This window comes from Melanerpes formicivorus, unplaced genomic scaffold, assembly GCF_026170545.1.
Source record: "Melanerpes formicivorus ecotype bairdi unplaced genomic scaffold, bMelFor1.0.p_v2 SCAF_58, whole genome shotgun sequence".
Taxonomy (NCBI): Eukaryota; Metazoa; Chordata; class Aves; order Piciformes; family Picidae; genus Melanerpes; species Melanerpes formicivorus.
In genome coordinates, this window is record NW_027142410.1 from 1,714,887 (window position 1) to 1,734,709 (window position 19,823).

The 19,823-nt window shown below is 47.1% G+C and overlaps 1 protein-coding gene across 1 annotated transcript; it reads right to left on the minus strand.

Moving 5' to 3' along the window:
- Positions 1-7,675: 7,675 nt before the first annotated feature.
- Positions 7,676-19,440, minus strand: DLL4 (delta like canonical Notch ligand 4). The gene is made up of 11 exons (XM_068161441.1): positions 19,053-19,440; positions 18,654-18,917; positions 18,108-18,165; positions 17,104-17,373; positions 16,095-16,155; positions 15,856-15,986; positions 14,293-14,462; positions 12,990-13,209; positions 11,827-12,535; positions 10,997-11,105; positions 7,676-9,591 (listed from the first exon to the last, which is right to left on the minus strand). Exons 1-11 carry the CDS (start codon positions 19,104-19,106, stop codon positions 9,586-9,588), a joined length of 2,052 nt encoding a protein of 683 aa, XP_068017542.1. The 5' UTR covers positions 19,107-19,440; the 3' UTR covers positions 7,676-9,585.
- Positions 19,441-19,823: the final 383 nt, after the last annotated feature.

The following is a 19,823-nucleotide window of genomic DNA, read 5'->3' on the forward strand; positions in this document are numbered from 1 at the left end:
AGATTCCTGTGTGCTTTAGTGCGTCATACTCCTGCCCCCCAGTCCCCTAAAAATCAGAACTGCAGAATGCTTGCTTTCTGCAGGCCCATAGGCTGCTCCCCATCTCTGAGAGATTTCCAGGATGCTGCTAGGACTTTGGATACACCATCAGGCAGTTTGTGACAAGACAGCAATTGCCCAGATCTTTGGGAAAATGACCCCCTTCTGGGATCCCTGGGATCTTTGGGTGCTTAAGCAAGAGTGTAGAGAGTAGTAGGAAGATGGTCTTTGCACCTGAGAGCTCACCTCAGCATTACAGACTGACATTCAAGGACAGACTGAAAGGGGTTGGGGCCTCAGGTACCAAAGCAGGACTGGCAACACTTGATTGCAGATAAAGAGAAAATGCCACATGCTAAAAGGCCCTAAACACAGCAGAGAAAGGCATAACCAGCAGTGGCTGGATGCCAAAAGCAAATTCAGCTATGAAAGTGGAAGTGTTTCTACCATGGTGGTTATGAGCCACTGGTGCTAGCTGCTGGGGACCACATTAATCCTTCATGCTCTGATGCCTTACTTTGCTTTCCTGCAGCATTTGCCAGTTCAATCTCCTCGCTTCACCAGGCTGCTGAGTAAACAGAAAGCGCAATGACAGAGAGAGACTCTGAAGAGACGAGTCCTCTGAGTCCATCATATCACCACCTTCCATGTCCAGCTAACTTGGATGCCTTGCAGGGCACCTTGCTACCTTGCACTCGCTTGCAGTAAACCCCTGGGAGTTACTGGCACCTCATTTCTCTCTCCTTCTTTCATGGGATGTGTGAGACTTGCTTCTCGAGCCTGGGACTGGATGCCCAAGCAGGCAAGGAGAGGGAATGTAGTGGCTGGGGGACAGGGCTGTGCTTCACACGGCAGCCAGTAGCACCCTTCCCCACCAGGCAGTGTCGATGGCGGCATTTTTGTGTGAGCCGAGAAAGGGGGTGTGGGGAGGCTGGTTCAGGCTTGGGAAAAACAGTTGGCATGATTGTAATCAGGCAGGAAACAGGGAATGGAGTCGTGAGGTAACAAACAGGAAGTGATGATGGCAGCAGACACAGCCTGGTTTGGGCTCTAGCTCAAGGAGAGTCTCCTCCAGTGCGAGGGGAGCGAGGCCAACCTCCGCACACCGCCGCAGGCCTTGCCCAGATGCTGTTTACACCAAGCAGCTACTTAAACAATAAGACGAGACCGGTAAAGGCTTATTTGCACTTCCGCAGCCACGAGGAGTCTGAAGGATATGAATGAGCCTCACAACATCCTTCTGAGTCACATCAACACTAACAATTCCACCTTGCATGTCAGGAGAGGGGAACGGGCAGCTGTTGAAAAGGAGGCTTCCTCAAGGATAGGCAGGGGTTAAGTGTTCACATCCTGCTCCCTTCGGAGAAGCTTGCCTGCTCCTCAAATCCACGCCTAGGGATGATGCTTGCACAGCCCAAACCATCTTAAAGGTAGTCGTCAGGTTTCAGTTAATGGTGTTGACCTTTCCAAGAGTTGCCCTTCCCTCCCAGTTATTTCAGCTGTTTCTCCAAAGGATAATGCTTAAGAGTCTGCCTTTCTCTGGTGAACCTTAGATAAAGCCACACGCTTGGCTTACACTAGACGCTTCACAGTTGGATGGCTGTGGAGGGGTGAGATGAACTTGCATCTGCTGAAGATGACTGAGAGCAGATTGTGGAGCAAGTGCCAGAACAGTGAGGACGTTCTTCCTCCCCACATATGAAAAATGTGTATCTTAACCCTGCTGTCTCCATGAAGGAGGAGCTTTCTGTCATTGTAAGCATGTGGACATTTCTATCTGCTCCTAGGATGTAAGTGAATTCTGCCTCCGGAAGCCCAGCCGTGCACTGTGCATTACATCTCCAAAACTCTTCTTTGGGAGAACTTCACAAACCTCTTTCTAAAGAACTTAACAACAAATGTGACACCATTAATAGAGTGACAATCTGTGTCATCTTCATGAAGGGAGAGGGTTTGGGGGAAGGAAAGAGCCTTTGTGCTATTAGGAGACATGAGAGGAGGAAAAGCTATGGATGAAGAAGCTAAGACTGAGACCTGGTGGGGTGAATTGAAAGAAGGGATTAGAGTAGGGCCATTTCTTTTGCAATTATCACACTTTCATCCTGTGTGAGAGTCTCTTCCCCCCTCTTCCCCCCTTGTGTTTCTTTGCTGACAATCTTCCAGAGAACAAAGGAGTTTATGGGCAGGAACAAAAATGCTTTGGCAATGCATTATCTGCCAAAGCAGAAAATGTAAGGCAAATATTAAACAGTGTTAACAGAAAAGGGATTTCCATTGCAGAGTGACTGATATCTGCACCGGGAGTTTTGACCCTGCTCACAAACCACTGTGAGCTGTGTGTCCAAGCACAGGGAGTGAGAGCTCTTGCATGGTGCCAGGAGCGGTTGGATCCTGTTCTGACTGGTGACAGCCTCTCCAGCTTAACTCTCTCAGCAGATCTGTTTAGATGTTAAATATGATCTGGTTTAATTTCAATTTACAAAAACAAACATGGTGCCTGTGTGACCTTCTCTAGGCAGTGCAGTCAACAAAACCGCCATGAAGCTAGCCACAGCTCAACAAATAAGTCATAAAGCAGAGATAAAGACGTCATCACCAAACAGCCTCTCCTCGAACTGTGTGTTTTCCTCATTTACTTGTGTATTTGCAAAACATGGCTATGAACTAGGTGCTGGTTTGTACCTTGGAACCCTTCCTGGGAATGACCTGGTTTTCATGGTGGGTTGGCTTCAGTGATAGTTGGAGCCTGAGCACCATCTCCATCTTGGTTGCACACAATGCTTGCAGAGGATGAAGAAGCTTGAAGGCCGCCTGTGGTAGTTATGTACTGCCCTGGCGTGTGAGAGGCAAGTCCTTTGCTATTTTACAGTGTATGGAAGGGGCTGAGTAATTGTGGGATCATTTGTGCTATGCAGGGCACATGTTCTCTCAGATGTGGACCACTCTGTTTGCCTTAGCTGTTAGGTCTCTTCTCTCACGTAACACGTCAGTCAGAAACCCAGTCAGAGGGGAGGAAAGTGAGATGGAGACTTGGGGAGTAGGAGTTATTTTCCATTCCACTCCATGCTCTGCATTTTTAAACTTTACCTGCTCAGACCCTGTCAACATTGACTCCCTCAGAGAAATGTGGGGAGTTTTGCTGGAAGGCAGTGAAGACCTCTGGGTGTCACTGGCTGTGCGGTGAGCCTTGTAAACAGGTCACTGCTGTATCACTTACCCCTTTCAACTCCCAAGGGTTGAGCAGCTCATTGGAGGGGACAGCTGACTGATCTGTGAAGAAGAGAGTACCTCTGGGAAGGTGATGATCTGCTGTCAAGATTTAAAAGGGAAGAGATAAAAGTATGGTCCCCAGAATCAAATGCTGTTTATGGAACAATTGCTTTAGCACCTGAAATTATTCTTCCGTACACAATCATCTACCTGGTGAATCAGAGTTCTGCCCTAACCCTGCATCATGACAGACCACTCTGCTGCAGGAGGTCATTCTGCCCCTGAACACTGCACTGGTCAGGCCACACCTTGAGTACTGTGTCCAGTTCTGGGCCCCTCAGTTTAGGAAGGGTGTTAACATGCTGGAACGAGTCCAGAGAAAGGCAATGAAGTTGGTGAAGGGTTTGGAGCACAAGCCCTATGAGGAGAGACTGAGAGAGTTGGGGTTGCTTAGCCTGGAGAAGAGGAGACTCAGGGGAGACCTTATTGCTCTCTACAACTACCTGAAGGGAGGTTGTAGACAGGCAGAGGTTGGTCTCTTCTCCCAGGCAGCCAGCACCAGAACAAGAGGACACAGTCTCAAGCTGTGCCAGGGGAGGTTTGGGCTGGATGTTAGGAAGAAGTTTTATACAGAGAGAGTGATTGGCCATTGGAATGGGCTGCCTGGGGAGGTGGTGGAGTCACCATCATTGGAGGTGTTCAGGAGGAGACTTGATGGGGTGCTTGGTGCCATGGTTTAGTTGTTTAGGTGGGTTGGATTGGTTGATAGGTTGGACACGATGATCTTGAAGGTCTCTTCCAACCTGGTCTATTCTATTCTATTCTATTCTATTCTATTCTATTCTATTCTATTCTATTCTATTCTATTCTATTCTAAATATGACCTAAAGCTGCAGAGGGGAAGAGGAGCAAGGACGGCAATAAGGCCAGCAGAGGAGAAAGAGAAAGGGTAGTTTTATGGTACTGAGTCATACTGCTGCCCAGACGAGGTCTAAGAGCAGAGCAAGCAGGGTTAGAGGTGGTGCAGGAGGGACAAGGCAAAGTCTCACTGCTGTGGGTGTCACCAGCCAGCAGGGTCACCACCTGCAAACTCTGGCAGCTGAGCTGGCAGAACTTAAAGAGTATGGAGGGAGGGGTAGAAATCTTAATGTTTACTCTGCAGAGAGGCTGTAAAAGTAAATTGATGAAAATAATGAAGCGTGGCGGAGGGCCACTGAGTTATGTCAATTCTCCACAACTGGAGTTTGGATTGTGAGCTAAATGGGCTAGGAGTGTCCTATGTGCTGCGTAAAATCTGTATGTGTTTATGGTATGTGAGATAAGGGGATGACAAGCAAACACAAACACCTAACTGTCACTTAAGCCACTACAGTACAGGCTTCTTAGTGACCTGCTCTGCCTTTCTGCTTCTAGCATAGACTAATAAAAAAGAGTGAGGAACAATGGCAATACCTGAAATGTGTTCTGGCAGAGATGGTTTTATCCGCTGCACTAGATGGTTACGAACACACAGTAACTAATTTGAGCTTTCTCAGCAGCTCTTTATACAGCTGAGAGCTGTTGCTGGATCAGTTTAGTACACAGTAAAATGCATTTTGCATTTTATCCCATTTTAGGGATGGCCTGTTTCAAGCCTAATTTCTCCAAGCATCCCACCTTTACACTAAGCTAGCTGAACTCTGTGCCCTGTGCTATGTTTGCACTAGCACAGCCCTGCTGCGTGTTGTCTCAGCACCAGTGGGTGCTATCGTTACGGGTATATCTCAGCATCTGTTTCCCCTCATCATCAGCCTGTTCAAATAGGTTAATGGTGAAGGGCTGGAGCTGAACATGGAACAACTCAAATCAGGTGCAGCACCAGAGCAGCAACACCCCACCTCACTGAATCCAGCTCTGAAAATGTTTGGACTGAAGGGGTCTGTGTGGCTGTGGAACAGTTTCTGTCAGGTGTGGACACAGGGAAATACTGGAGAATTTCTCAGTCAGGAGTCCACTCTTAAAATTGTTGTTTTGTCATGATGCTTTTAAGGGAATTCATGCACTTTCCTAAAACAAAAAGCCAAATGTAAGTGCAGTCGAAGAGACAGATTTGTATTCTTGCCATAGCTGGTGCAAATTATGCTGAGAGAATTTAGTGGTAGTGTTTAGTCTAGGAACTCTGTGAGCTTGTCACGAGCAAAGGCATTATTTGTCTCAGTACATTTACAGTCCTGACATCATCTATGGTCCTCAAGGCCAATCTTTGAAATTCAAGTTGAGTCTTTATAAACCCAGAAGGATCTCGGAGCTCCTCCTAGTGAATTCATCCACCACAGCTCAGAGGTGCACTCACCTCAGGGAGGGGACGGGTAGGCTGGTGAGCAGTCAGAGCACAGCAGCCCTTGGTAAGGGTTTGTGGCCAAAGATGTGGGTTAAACCCAGGTCATATTATGTGTTTAGCTGATTTGCTTGTAGTTCCTTTGGCAAGGATCTGGGGATGTGCACACGTGCCTAGATTCACATATGCTTTCCATCTCCTCCTGTGTGGAAGCAGGCACCTCTCCTGTTTTTCCTGTGTAGGATCTGTGATCTATTCTGGTAGCTGCATAGTGCAGTAGTGCCTGCAGTAAATATTCACAGATTTCCTTGCAAGCTGACGCTTTTTTTTCTTTCCTCTGTCCTGTGTGGATACACAAAGGCATGTGTTGTACCTGCTTTACCCTCTGGGATCTACATAATCAGGTCCACAGGTTTTAATGGATTTCAACTCCCTTCTGTCTATGAATACAGTTTCCTGTCTCACTTTGTGCAGGAAGAGCTGAGTCTTTTTTGGTCTTAGCATTCCTGCTTGCCTAGGCTTTGGGAAGAGTTCTCTGGCTATTTTCCTGTTTGATTTTTGTGTGTGTTTTGTTTTAAGCAGGACAGAGTGCATGTGTGTATGTAATCCATGTGCTCAATTAAGAGAGGCATCTGTTGGGTTTATTTCACATTGCCGAGGAAGGACTGCAAGCAGGGAGCATCTGCTCGGCTTTTTGTCAATGGCTTGTTTTTCATAATTTGCTCTACAGGGTGAATGTTTGGGGAGGGGGGGAGGTGGCTTCTTATTTCTGAGGTTCATCTTAAATTTATTTTTAGGGTAGCCAAGGAAATTGGCTGGGATTTGAAAGCTGATTTCGCTAAGCAAAGAGCCGAACAGGGAGAAACAATACCACCCAGAGTAAAATAGCATTTACGTACCCTTAACAGTACACTCAGCAACCATTATCTGCAGTGCTTTAATGACAAAACAAAAATGATTTCTTGTGGTGCTCTTTTTTTTTTTTTTTACTTTATTTTTCATTCCAGAGTTGGGGACTTTTGCTTTGTAATTTTTTTGAAGCTAGCAAATTTTGGCTAGATTTCATTTTGGGGAAAGATAGGAAAAGCATCCAACACTAAGAGGCTCTCCTGGCATTTTGTCAACAATGATAGCAAAATAATAATAATAATAATAAATTAGTATTATTAGTATTACTATTATTTTTAAAAGGCTCTTGTTTTAAAATAGAGCAGCAGTGGCTTCCTGTTCTTACAGTTTTTGCTTGTGTGCATTCAGGCGCTGCCTGTACTGTGCCTAGCTGATCCAGTGAGAGCTGTAATACTCTGTAAATGTACATACTGCAAAGGTGACTAAGCCTGCTGGGAGTGGTTTATACAAGTGTGCTTTTTACACTTTTGGTTGTAGAAACAACCTCCAAAAGGGCTGTGAAAGGGTAATGACTTTGTGCCGTCCTGGGAGGACACAGCTGCTGGTGTAGCACAGGGAACTTGGGAGGAGAAAGCCTGGAACTCCCCCCCTAATCCCAGGAGTGAAAGACAAAGCTTACCCACCACAACCAAACAAACAAGGACACGGTCATGCCAGTGTAGATGCAGATGTTGTGCAAGAGCAACCTGAGGGCAAGATCTGGATCTTACTGAAAGTATTTAAAGAAGTAGGATTGTTTAAAATAGTGATTGTATCTTGCTTGGAAGCAAACTCCCAGCCAGCACATTTATTAAGGCACTTGGAAATGATATTAAATCTATAGCTTCCATGCCACAAGTTGTTGAGGAAGAGTGAAGTGCTGATAAAAATAACTCTCCTGACAGTTCAGTCCCACTCCATAGCAAGAGAAGATGGAAGATATAGAATTTGAATCTTATGTAATGTATCACAATATAAATATGTATAACTTTTCTGTCAGATGATTGCCACTCAGCTGAACAACTCTGTTGACATCAGCTAACAGTATATAACTGTTTTATAGAGAGCAGCTGATGACAGCGGTCGGTGTGCACAATGTGAACGCAGGGCTAGCTGTAGGGAGCAGGCAGGCACGCTTACTTCTGGGGCCCCAGGTAACCTTGGCTCTCACAGAACCAGGGGACCTGAAGTGTAAAAGGACAAACCACAAGGAACTGTGTGTAGCAGGAAAGTATTTTCATTGCTTGGAAAAAAAAAATAAACTTCAAACTTTGTCCTCACATTAAAAACATTACATGAGAAGTAATAAACATATTTACACTTCTGTTTTTGATTATAAATATACATTATATACAAAATAATGTTATAAAACGTAGAAAGTTCAGTGCTTCTGATTTGTTTTTTTTTCTCTTTAAATTACTGAAACACTAGTCTCCAAAATAAACTACAAACAGACAAAACTAAAACCCATATTATTGATTTCTGAAGGTCATCTTCAACATGGTCCTACGTGGTCAGAGCAGAAGGTCAGTAGTGGACATGAGGAAGGGGTCTTGTCTGCACAGTTCAAGGCAGTAGATGGGCTAGTCCAACAACAGGATTTACAAGGGCAGGAATATCACTGTCCGAGGGATAGCATGGTCCAGGTTTCTTCCAGGAGATCTTGTTTCCTCCCTCCTCACTTTGCCCCACCCCACGGTCTCATTAGTGTCACAGCACTTTCCACTGGGGTGTCTGGTGCTATTGCTGTAAATATGTATATGAGAAAAGAGCTTCTGCCCGCCTCTGGTTTCCAGAGGCAGGCTACCCCTTCTCCACGCAGCAGTGGGTGCATAGGAAAGAAGCAGGGCAGGCCTAGAACCTTCTAACTCTAATCTCCACCTGTCCTGGCAGAGGGTGTCTTGGTGGATGCTTCGCTATTGGGTGTTTGGAACCAGGATGAAGGACAATAGTTGGAGTTTTGCAACCAGATGGAGAAATGGGGAAGGGGAATCACACTGCTTCTTCCTCTTCAGAAAGTAAGAGCTGCAATTTTGAGACTATTTGCAGTAGAAGGTGGCACCTAATTTAGAAACACAACAGAACCCCCCAAATTTGTGTCAAAGTAAGGCAAAAGGGGAGAGAGAATGAGGAAGGAGAAGAAAAAAAAATAAATCTATTCACAATCACTGGTAGTGCAAAGGGCATGAAAAGAGCTGAGGCAACTCAGCACATAAAGGTTCTAGGAGCTGATTGATTTTAAACGCATTCGTAAGGCAGAGATAGAGTAAGGATAGACTTGGGATCAATCACACCTCCTCCTTATCAATGGGGAAGAGGCAGTACACATTCCTCATCTCAACTTTTCCTTCGTCAGTGTTTAAATCCACAAATATCCTGGCCCATATTGTGGCTTGGGTCAATCAGTTCTCCACAGCATCACCGAATGAGATGACAAATACATTCGGCATTCCTCTTTCCTTCCTCCTCTGGCCCCTTACACAGTCTCCAGTACATGCAGCAGGAGGGAGGAGATGCAGATAGTCGTGTAGCAGAAAGTATCAACCACCCCTGCCCAATAGTGTTCAGGTAACTGCAGGAAGAGCAGTCAAGTCTGTTTGGGCTTGTTAGATTCTCTTGACACATTTTAGGCACTTTTAAACCCAGAAGAAAATGGAGATCTGGTTTATACTGTATCCATTATCTGCATAGCAATGTGTCTTTCTTCACACCTTCCATGGCAACATCTGTGATAGTTAAGCGCCTCCACATCTACAGGCACCTCCCATAAGCCAGAGTTCTGGAAAGCCAGGGGTCTGTCCATGAGGAACTGGCCTCAGTATCTTTTAAAACCAAATTAAACCAACGATATTTTGAACCCCTCTCTCTTGCCTCTGCCTCCCCTCTTCTATAGCAAATGAAATTTCTGGTATCAAACTTCAAACAAGGGCAGTAAGAACAAAAAGGTGTATTGCATCTTTCAGTAAATTCACAGTCTGTCCAGTTCACCCAGTTCCATCCTCCGCCTGAGAGCAGCAAGTTGCATGTAGTTAAGAACAGTCCAATCCAGTTCTGAATTGTAAACAATGCAGCAGGAACGTCCATCTACTGGCATTACCAAGTCTGAGGTGCAAATGGGCTGATCTTCAGTCTTATACCTGTCAGGATAGAAAATGAGACCAAGAATGAGGAGGAGGCACAGCACAGAGCACCGCTGAACTCCCTAACTGTGAGATTCACACCAGAGCACTTTAAGCCAGACATTACTGCAGCTTAACTACTGGCTGGGCCCAGAGACAAAGACTCACCGGCAAAATAAATTGCCTGTGTGATGAGCAGCCTCTCTACCTGCACTGAAGGGAGGAAGGCTTACAAACCTGAGTGCTTAATATTAGATCTCGCTGAAAAGCATATGGTATAAGTAAGCAACTTGTGTCCAGAAGCCTGAATGATGCAGAGAGAGGTTTAAGGGGTTGCCATTCTGAAAATAAAAACACTTCTAGACATGCTTGATCTAAATCTGGGAGTCTAGTTTTGCTCAGCAAGATCTTCCAATGGAGATGTGGTATTTAGGTCAGTTAATGGGAATGAAGCTTCTAGCTATCATTTGTGTCTTTAAAAATCCTTCCACTTAGTCTTAAACCTTTAATATGGTTGGTTGACTTGTGTTCCAACCAGGCTTTAAGAGGAAAACTGATATCCACTTTGTCAAGGGAGACAGAAGCCTGCAGATCTGACATCACAGATCGCTGCTCTGTGACACAGCAAGCTTCTCTTTCCTGGATTCTGAAACCAGTCCTAAAAATGGCTCCACTGAAGGCAGCAGGTATCGGTTCATGTCAAACTGCCTTTAACTTGCACTATGCCTTTCTCCACAGAGTCAGCAATTCTTCAGTAACTGGTTGGCTCCTCAATAATTGCTTTCTAACGTCTTAAAAGTTCAATGCTAGGTCCTTCCCTTTTCATGGACCTGCCCTCTGACCTTTCAATATAACATGGAAATCTAGATCTGTTTATCAATAACAGCATTAAGTTCTGTTAGACCACATTTAGCTGGAGCTTAATTGCCGACAGGTTGGAATTACCTTACTACAGACTTCCTCAGTGGCTGTTAGGCCTACCCACTAACACGTTCAGCTACCTTCCAACTCATGGTGGAAGTGTATAGATTTATCTGTTTCCACAGAACACAGATTATCCACTGTAGTTGGGGAGATAAGGTGGCTTCATGTCAGTGGGCCTACAAGCAATTATTATTTCCATTTTCACTGACTGCCTATTTAAGACGAAATAATGCTACAATGTGCTGGATCGTTACGGGCTGACGTTCTGTGCTTTCATCTCTAACGTAGCTAAGCTCAAAGTCACTGATTTCATAACTTCAGAGCTGCTATTTTCTCTGTTTTCCCCACTGTATGTTCTGTGTGAGCCACAGCAAAGAAGGTGAAGGCTGGGAAGCACTAGGATCCCTGGAAATAGAGTAACCTGCTCAGATGCAGTTTTAAAGGGCAATCAACCCCTTTACTTTGTGTGTTTGTGCCAGTCCACCTGGCACGTGCTTACCTCTGTAGCTATGATGCACTCATTCCTTTCTTCTGTTATCACAAAGACGGACTGGTACATGGAATCCCTCGGAGAGCATATCGCTGATATCCTACACTCCGGCTTTTCACTGAGGCAGAGCAGACAGAAAAGAACGTTAGATGGCTGCTAATGAGCCTGGCTCTCCCAATCTACCATGAATATGGAGGGTGGAATGAGATAGCCAGGAAGGTGTGGCAGGGAAGGGCAGAGGATGGAGTTTCACATGTTCTGTATGATGACAGGACATTATACTAGCAAAGTGGGAGTAAGACATAGCTACTGTCTTCCTGTGCTTCTGCTATGTCCGTGCTGCTCAGATCCCTCAGTGTAACAGCCACAAGCGCATGCCAGACAACACTTTCAATACATGCATCAGAAGCCTGGTGATCTAGTGACTCCCTGCCCTTCTCTAAAAAGAGCAACTATTTTTACTCTTTTCTTTTTGCAGTAAGCAGATGATTTTGCCTTCTCAATAAGCAGAATAGCCATTTTTAATCACTGTATGCCTTAACTGTTGTTCCTTCAGGATCTACTGAAGAAGGAAAGACACTTCTTAAATTCACCACTGACTTAGCCACTCCCCCTTGATCACAGCCACAGTAGCAGCACCCTGCACAAACAATTTATCTGATTAAGTTCAAAATATCTCTTGGCCATGACACACATACTCCGGTATGAAGATTCCTGTCTTTGCTCTGGTTTGGTTTGTATGTTATCTCTTTCTTTTCCCCTGTATTTTCTCATTTGTTTTAGACCAGTATGAAGATGAGGGAGCTCAAGAAAGACCAGAAGGAAGACTGCATTCTCACCTGTGTAGTCTGAGGGGAGACTTTTCTCCTAAACACTTTTCACTTTTGTAATATTTATCTTCCTGTGTCCCTCTACTTGTCAGGTCTTTTACCAGATTGTAGTCCAGTTTATGATTCTTGGGTTTGTAGTTCGATTTCTCCAGCCCACAGTCCACTTCAAGGTCTTTATTTTTGTTGGTGTTTTTGAGCTGGGAAGCTGGGATGAGATTGTCCTTTTGGAAATCAGAGAGGTTGTTCATTGTCTCCAAGTCCTGCTCTGGTTGCATCCTCATCTGCCTGATGACCATCGCTATCATGCAGAACAGTATGAGCAAAGCCACCAGCCCCACCCCCATGGATATAGCAATCCAGGGGACTGGTTTAGGAGGAAGTGTAACAGGCACTGAATAAACTGGCAATTCACAACGGTTGCCCATGAAGCCAGAAGGACAATAGCAGACAAAGTTGGCACTATAAAGTCCACTGTAGCATGTGCCTCCATTCTCACACGGCCCAGAAGCACATTCATCTCTGGTTTTGATGTCACAGTTCCTGCCACTGTAGCCTGGCAAGCAGGTGCAGGTGTAGTCGTTGATTAGGTCATGACAAGTTCCCCCATTGGAACATGGGTTTCTGGCACAATCATTGATGTTGATCTCACATTTCTGACCGGTGAAGCCAGCCCGACAACGACACACACGGATCTGACCAAGGTAAAAGCAGTTACCATCTGAGGAGAAAAAAAGTACAGTAAAAATAATTAGTCTCCAATGCACTTCATTCAGAATCCTAAACCTCTCCCCAGGTAGCATTTTATACTCTCTCCAGAAGAGGGTGGTTGGTTTACTAAGCAACTGCAAGTTCCTTCTAGTGTACTTAATTGCACCCCTATGCCTTAAAAAGATGGCCCTTGTAAATAGGTAATAAAGTTAATTTACTTCATTCTGCCCTCTTCTCCATCACACAATAAACCCTGAGCCTTGTTTTGTTGCCTAGAAAATGCCAGTGAAAGCCCCCACCCTGCCACACACGAGACTAAAATTAGGGTAGATGTGGGATACAGCGGGGGAGATGGACTAATGTGTTAGAGGAAGAGTAGAGGTCAGATTGGATTTCTATCACTTCTGCACTGAAAAGCACAAACGAGGCAGAGGCATGAGGGGGTTTTTGCTGAAAAGACTCACCATTTGCACAGGGGTTGCTTGTGCACCTGTCTACTTTCTTCTCACAGTTTGACCCTGTGAAGCCAAAAGGGCAAACACAAGTGTAGCTGGCCCCTTGCTCTTTTTCCAGGCATGTGCCGCCGTTAAAGCAGGGAGAATCGATGCAGGTCAGAGCGCTGTGCTCGCAGTGAGTGCCGTAGTAGCCGGGGGGGCACAGGCAGTGGTAACCGTTCTCCATGTCCTACAAAACACATTAGGCCACTGTTACTTGATGACACCAAGTGAGAGCTGCTTGCATGCATACTTTGGTCACAGTAAACACTGTTCAGTCCCTTCTCGTCCACACTTCCATGTGGCAAAAGCAAGAGTAAATAACTGCAGGCTGGACTGTGAGTGACAGAGCTGTGAACTGGTTGTACTCAGCGTGGAGGAGCAATCATGCAGCTATACAAGCAGAGCAGACACAATTGTTGGGAGCCCACAGGCATCTAGACAAAGCCATCACTAACATGACTACTCTCTAATGGGATCCCTGAGGTCCTCCCAGGGCAGAATGGCATGCGTTGACCTTTACAGCTGTGATCAGGCCATTTATCCTCAGCCTGAGAGCCCTTCATTGCTTGACAAGGGCTTATGTTGCTTTGCTATGGGTTAAGTCCCACCACTTAGATAACAACCAAACTGTTTCTTCTTTCCAAGTACTGTATGTCCAGTATATGGGAGAAGGGAGATAGGGTCTTGTGCCGTCAGCTTTAATCCAAACACTCATTCAATCACATCTGATATCTATTATCAATCAGTCTTTATCAACAGGTAGAATCGATCATTGACTGGGTCCGAAACCACACCGAAACACTAGACTGCAGGCAACTAAAAATGCAGAACCCTGCCTCAGGGACAGTGTTTCAGCTGATTGCCCCTGTATTGTGTGACACTACATGTTCAGAGCAGAAAGCAGAAGCTTTATTTGACTTGCTGCTACAACACAGACTCAGCGCATTGCTGTATGAACCTTGGTTTGAGCAGCGTATTTTTTTTTTAACAGATCTGCTCCCTCACCCACCCTGGGTCTTGCCAAGCTCTCATAATGGCTGCCACAGAAACCCAAGGATCAGTTGACTAATTCTAATCTAGATGATACATCTCCTCCTGTAACAGACTTCCTCCCCTGACACCTCTCGGGAAGGGTTCAGTACGCTAGCTGTGAGCGTCAGTAATGAACCTGTGTACTATCGAATTCCCATTATGTTGTTACAGAACCATTTCTGAAAAGCTATACTGGGGCTTGCTTCACACAAAGCCTTTACATTTAAAGCGTCCTTACCGTGCAACTGCCGCCATTCCTGCAGGGATTGCTGTCACACTCGCTGATCTCGTGCTCGCAGTCAACCCCAGTGAAGCCCGGCCTGCAGGAACAGGTGTAGCTGCCCTGGCCAGTGTTCATGCAAGTTGCTCCGTTTTTGCACGGTCTGTGGTGAGTGCAGTAGTTCAGATCTGCAAAGAAAGCAGGAATTAAGAGCAAACCCTTTTGACAGCTGGGAAAAGGCATTGATACAGACACATGGGGGTCAGCAACAGAGAATTTTCCGTGAGCTATGGCATTTTGCCATCACTAGGGATACTGCAGATGATTATCCAGGTTATTATCAGCAATAAGGAGATGTTTCAGGTTATCATCAATGAAGGTATTCCTCCACATCCATCACTGTAATATGTAAGCTCTAAATTTTGAGAAACCTGGCAAAAATTTCACTTTCTTAGTGCTTGGGTAGACCCTCCCTTTTTTTGTGTGTGCTTAAAGCCACTGGCTGCAATGAATTTAGACATCAGGTTGGAAAATGCACTTCATAATGCCGGGTTCATAAGTGTGTGTTGTCCAAAGGACACGCCGTGGCACTATGGACACCGTGCACGTGTCACAGTAAGACAGAGAGCCCCATCTTTGAAAGGTGTGCTCCAGGGCACATTCTGGGGAGGCAGGGAGGAAATATAGATGTTTTGGCTTGGAGAGTTAAACAAACACTACAAATCTTTTATTGTTTATTTACATTGCTGTCTTGTTACGAATGTTAGTAGTTTAAACCATCGACATGTTCTGCCAAGCTTGATAGTCCTTTCCCCCCCACACTTTAAATCTGAGTCAGAGGTTAAGCACACAAGTTCATAGGACAGAAACAGAAAGTCTTTATTGTATCTATAAATACCACAGAGTAACTGGAATACAACTTGTTAATAGATAACTACAAGCAGAACAAAAACCTGCTTAGTTCAGACTTCGCCATCTTAATCCTATAACTGTCTTGAGAACACTTGGTTTGCCTTGAGCCCTTCATGATCTGAGTGCCAACAGTGCATATATGGCCTTGAGGACATGACTGCTCAGCTGGCTACGGTTCAGTGATTCAGTGGGTTGAATAGGTGGAAGTGGTCTGGTGTACCTTAAAATGGAACCTGTACTTTTCATTCTTGCTTACATGATTTTTCTCTCATGCTCCAGACTTATCACATGAGTTAATTTCCTTGTATGCAAAATAAGGAAGGCCCAAATGATGCTGTTTACTGCTGCTGGTAACTGTTTAGTAAATTGTTAGAGCTGTACAGGGAATAAGTTAAACTTAGCTTGAGCAGGCAGAAAACTTGCATGTTCAACACTCATCCAGGTTGTTGGGGTTTTTAACAAGAGAAAAACTGCAGCTACCAAAGCAGTTTAGTAGTTTTCAAACAAGATCATTACAAGAACTGGTATCTAAGAAAATGGTGGTACAAACTGATGTCTAAGGACATGGACCTTGTGGAAATTTAATTCCAGATCCAGTGGGTCACATTCCTTAGTCTGCTGCTGAGGAGTACCCAGTCTAGAGCCATAGCCACAACCTTCAGAACTAACCTTGATCACAGAAGAGGCCACCCCATCCTTCATCACATATGCACTGCCATTGTGTTTTACAAGTCCCGTGGCGGCAGCCTATATGGGGAATGCATTCATCGCAGTAGCGGCCTTGCCAACCAGGACGGCAGCTAAAAGAAAAGTCAGATTAAAACATTAATGACATGGAAAAGAGTTTAAGTTTCTATTACAAGGTGCTATTTTAACTGAAGTTCAGATTGCAATTGCCATCTACTCACATGCACTCTCCAGGCTTGTTGCAATATCCGTTCTGTTCAGTACACCCAGACAGACAGATGGCTGTAAAGAGAACATGAAAACCCAGAAATGTTTAGGTAAATACACATGGCGCCACAGAATACCCTTTCAAAAGGGCAAAAGCCAGCTTCCAAAAATATGCTGAAAATCAGTTTTGCACTTTCAGAGCTTTGCTTTAAAAATTCAAGGTACAAGGAGTTCTGAAGCAGGAGAAGCAAACAAGGAGAGCCAACAGTTGATGAGTTCTCCTTTAGTTTTTCTGTTGATACAACAAACATGAACTCTTGCGACTCTTGCTAGAAAAGGAGCAAGAGGAGGCAGCTTTGGCTTCTGCTAACAAGAGACTGAAAAACCCAACAGGGCCCTGAGCTCACAGTAAAGATTTCTACTGCTACACCGCAACACCTGTCTCATCTCCTCTGGCAGCGGAACGGTGGAAGCATTTGTGTGGGCAAGCTGCTAGCATTGTAACTTGGAATAGATATTGCTGATTCAGGGATATCAGCCAAGATCCTGTCTCTGCTACCTCGCTCATTGCTGCTAATGCTTGCAGAGGTGAAGCACTGTGCTGGGAGTTGCAGCCAAAGAGGGCAAAGTCCTCAGTGTGCAACTTTCTCTCTCCAGCAGGGAGTGGAGAGGTCAGCATGAAAACATGGCCCCGGGCACCTACTGGGTAGCCGTGCGCACTGCATGGTTACAAGGCTGTCAAAGGCATTGTATTTTAAGGACTGACTGCAAAGACAGCTATGACCAGGGTCAGGCCGGCTGGCAGAACCAGACAAAGGTTTTTCGATCCGCTCATTGAATTAGCTCCTTGATGCCTTGGGGACATTGTGCTTCCTCCAAGACCTCTTGGGTCTCATCCCTACCCCACACTAACACCTGGGGAAGCCAAAGTGGGTGATGCCCCTTCATGTGTGGAGGTTTTACAAGCTCGCACGATGTTCACAAAGGCCACAGGGTGACAATGGCAGAATGGTGGCCACTTACGCTCTGTGCAGTACTCGCCGGTCCAGCCGGGCAGGCAGGCCAGGCTGCCGTCCGCCTCACACACGTAGTGTCCAAAGCGGTCGTCGCGGCGCTTGCAGAGGCGGGAGCAGCTCTCGCCATAGTAGTTCTCGCTGCAGACCACCCGGTAGGAGTAACGCAGCTGGGTCTGTGGGCCGCTCTGCACGTCCTGCGACCAGCCCTCGCCCACCGACAGCGACCGCTGGATGGACATCTGGCTGATGAGCCACTCCTCGGAGGGCGGCCGGGAGCCTGCAGGGACAGCAGACCCTGCGTTAGCCGCCGGTAGACACTGGCAGCAACGGGTCCCGTTCCCCCACCCACCACGACGACCCTTATCCCGCCGGGGGGGATTGTGTGTGTGGAGTGAGGACCTCCCCCTCGCATATCTGTACACAGGCCTATGTGCATACACGTATGTATGTATGTATGCACGCAGAGGTTGTCCCCGGAGGCAGGCGGCCACCGGGGTGTGCAGGGCAGGAGTGCTAACCCCGGCCGAGGGGGGTTCAGCAGAGGGGCCTTTGAAAAGCGAGGGCTGCCGTGAAATATCCTTTTCCTCTCCGCTCAGAAAAACATCCCAAAGCTATTATTCCTTTCCAAAGGGCGGAATTCGAGCAAGGTGTAAAATACAGGAAAAGGCGGCCGGGGCTCGCTGGCAGCCTCCCGGCTTTCTCACCGCAGCCCGCCTCGCTTTCCCACGCCAAAAATAAACCGGAGGAAACGCAATTGTGTTGGGAGATTAGGGCCGGGGCAGAATCAAAGCGGCCCCTGATGGATATCGTTGCGGGACCGGCTCCTGCCGCTGGTGGGACCAGGGCCGGCCCGGCAGTTATGGCATAAACAGCTGGGCCGGGGGGGCGGCCCTTAGCCTGCTGCGGGCTGGGCCATGGGGGAGAGAGGGGAGCCAGGGCGGGGGGGGGATGTATGGGGGGGTGCTACCGCCGACAGGGCGCCCCCTGTCGTCGGCGTGCGGCCGTAGTCACCTTCCGGCAGGTAGTTGGCGGGCGCGTGCCAGGCCTGGATGATCAGCGAGAAGGTGCCCTGCGAGAGGGGGACAGGGCAGAGAAAGCAGCGTCAGCACAGCACCCACCGGGACACCCACCGCGGCACCCACCGCACCACCCACCGCCGCTCTCCACCGCCGCGCCCCTGCCCTGCCCCGCCGAGCCGAGCCGAGCCGGCGCTCTGCCCCGCGGCTACGCGCCTTCCCTCTCTCCCTCCTACGGACCGCGGAGCATATCCGTCCCCACAAACAACAACCCCCTTTGCTTCTGTTTCCCTTAACAACATTTATTATCCCAAGTGCTTCTGGGTTGGATGCGGGTTTTCATACTTCCCCACACACACCTTTTTTTTTTTTTTCCCCTTTTCCTTTTTTTTCTCCCCCTATTTTTCCCGCCTCCCCCTTAAAGGAAGTTCTGGCACTAAGTCGAAAGGCAGAGAGCAGCCTGTTTGCATTGCAGATAAACAGCCTTCCCTTGCCGCCCTCTTGCCCCACCACCACAGTTGAGTTTAAAGTGGAATCTCACCGGCCACGTGAAGTTAAAGGGCAACTTAATGGGGCTGTCAAATCTCTCTGTATCCTTGATGCTGAAGGAGTTTATTCCCAGAACCGGGGTGATGATGCTGCCGAAAGTGCAGGCTCCCGGGGAGACCACTGCCTGAAAATGCTTCAAACAGACTCGAAAGAAGGTCCTGCAGTGGGGGGAGCAGGGCTTCCCGCTGGCCAGGTACCCGTGGCTGTTCACGAATTCGTGCAGCTCTAGCTGGAAGACGCCAGAGCCGGACACCCTCTGCACAAAGGGGAGACACACAAAACAGCCAAATCAGACCTTACCCGGGCTTTGCCATGCAAACTTGCTTCCATCACCCACTTTACATTTCGCGAACCCTATTTTTTTTTTTTTTTTTGTGCGATGTGCGATTACCTGCTGTAAAATCATTAACAGAAACGTCAAGCCAAAGGTGCGCAAGGCTGTCATTCTGTGTAATTCAAGCTGCCAGTTCTTAAGTGGGTTTAGTTTTCCTCCTGTATTCCTCAAATGGTCCAAGCAAGCGCTTCTGGGTTGAGGGAGAAAAGAGGCGTCACGGCGATTCTCCCGGAGCAACCTGCTCTTCCAAATATTCCCCGAGCACCAGCAGAAATCGAAGGTAAAATCCAGGTGTCGATCCGCCAGTCCCCTTCTGGGAATTAATCCTGCAGCCAACCGCCGACCTCTGATCGCTGCTGTCGCCTTTATAAACTCCAAAGCCGGGTGGGTTCTGCTGCGGGAGGCGGAGGGCAGTGCTTGGTGTGGAACCGCTCCTCCTTTCACCGGTGCTCGCAGCTCAGTAAATGGAAAACTTGCTTCCCTTCGAGCTGTTTATATAGTTGCCTCGCATCCTCACAAGCTCATTATGTAAACTGTCAGTCAGACTCACGGGCGATCCCTCCCCTTTTCCATCTTTCCTTTCTGGAAAAAAAGAACCAAATGTTGCGGAGAGCCCTCATATCCAGAATTAATACCCTGCTGCCGCTGCCGCCGTCGCCGCGGCCGCGCTGCCTGCCGCGGAGCCGAGCTGATTACGAACAAGCCGAGCATCTGTTGAGATATTTACGGCGCTCACCCTGCGAGAGTTCCCTCGAAAATCAAACGCCTCTCCACAGACCTGCTTTCCTCGGCGGACGAACAATAGCGGATGAAATGTTTTTAAAACAC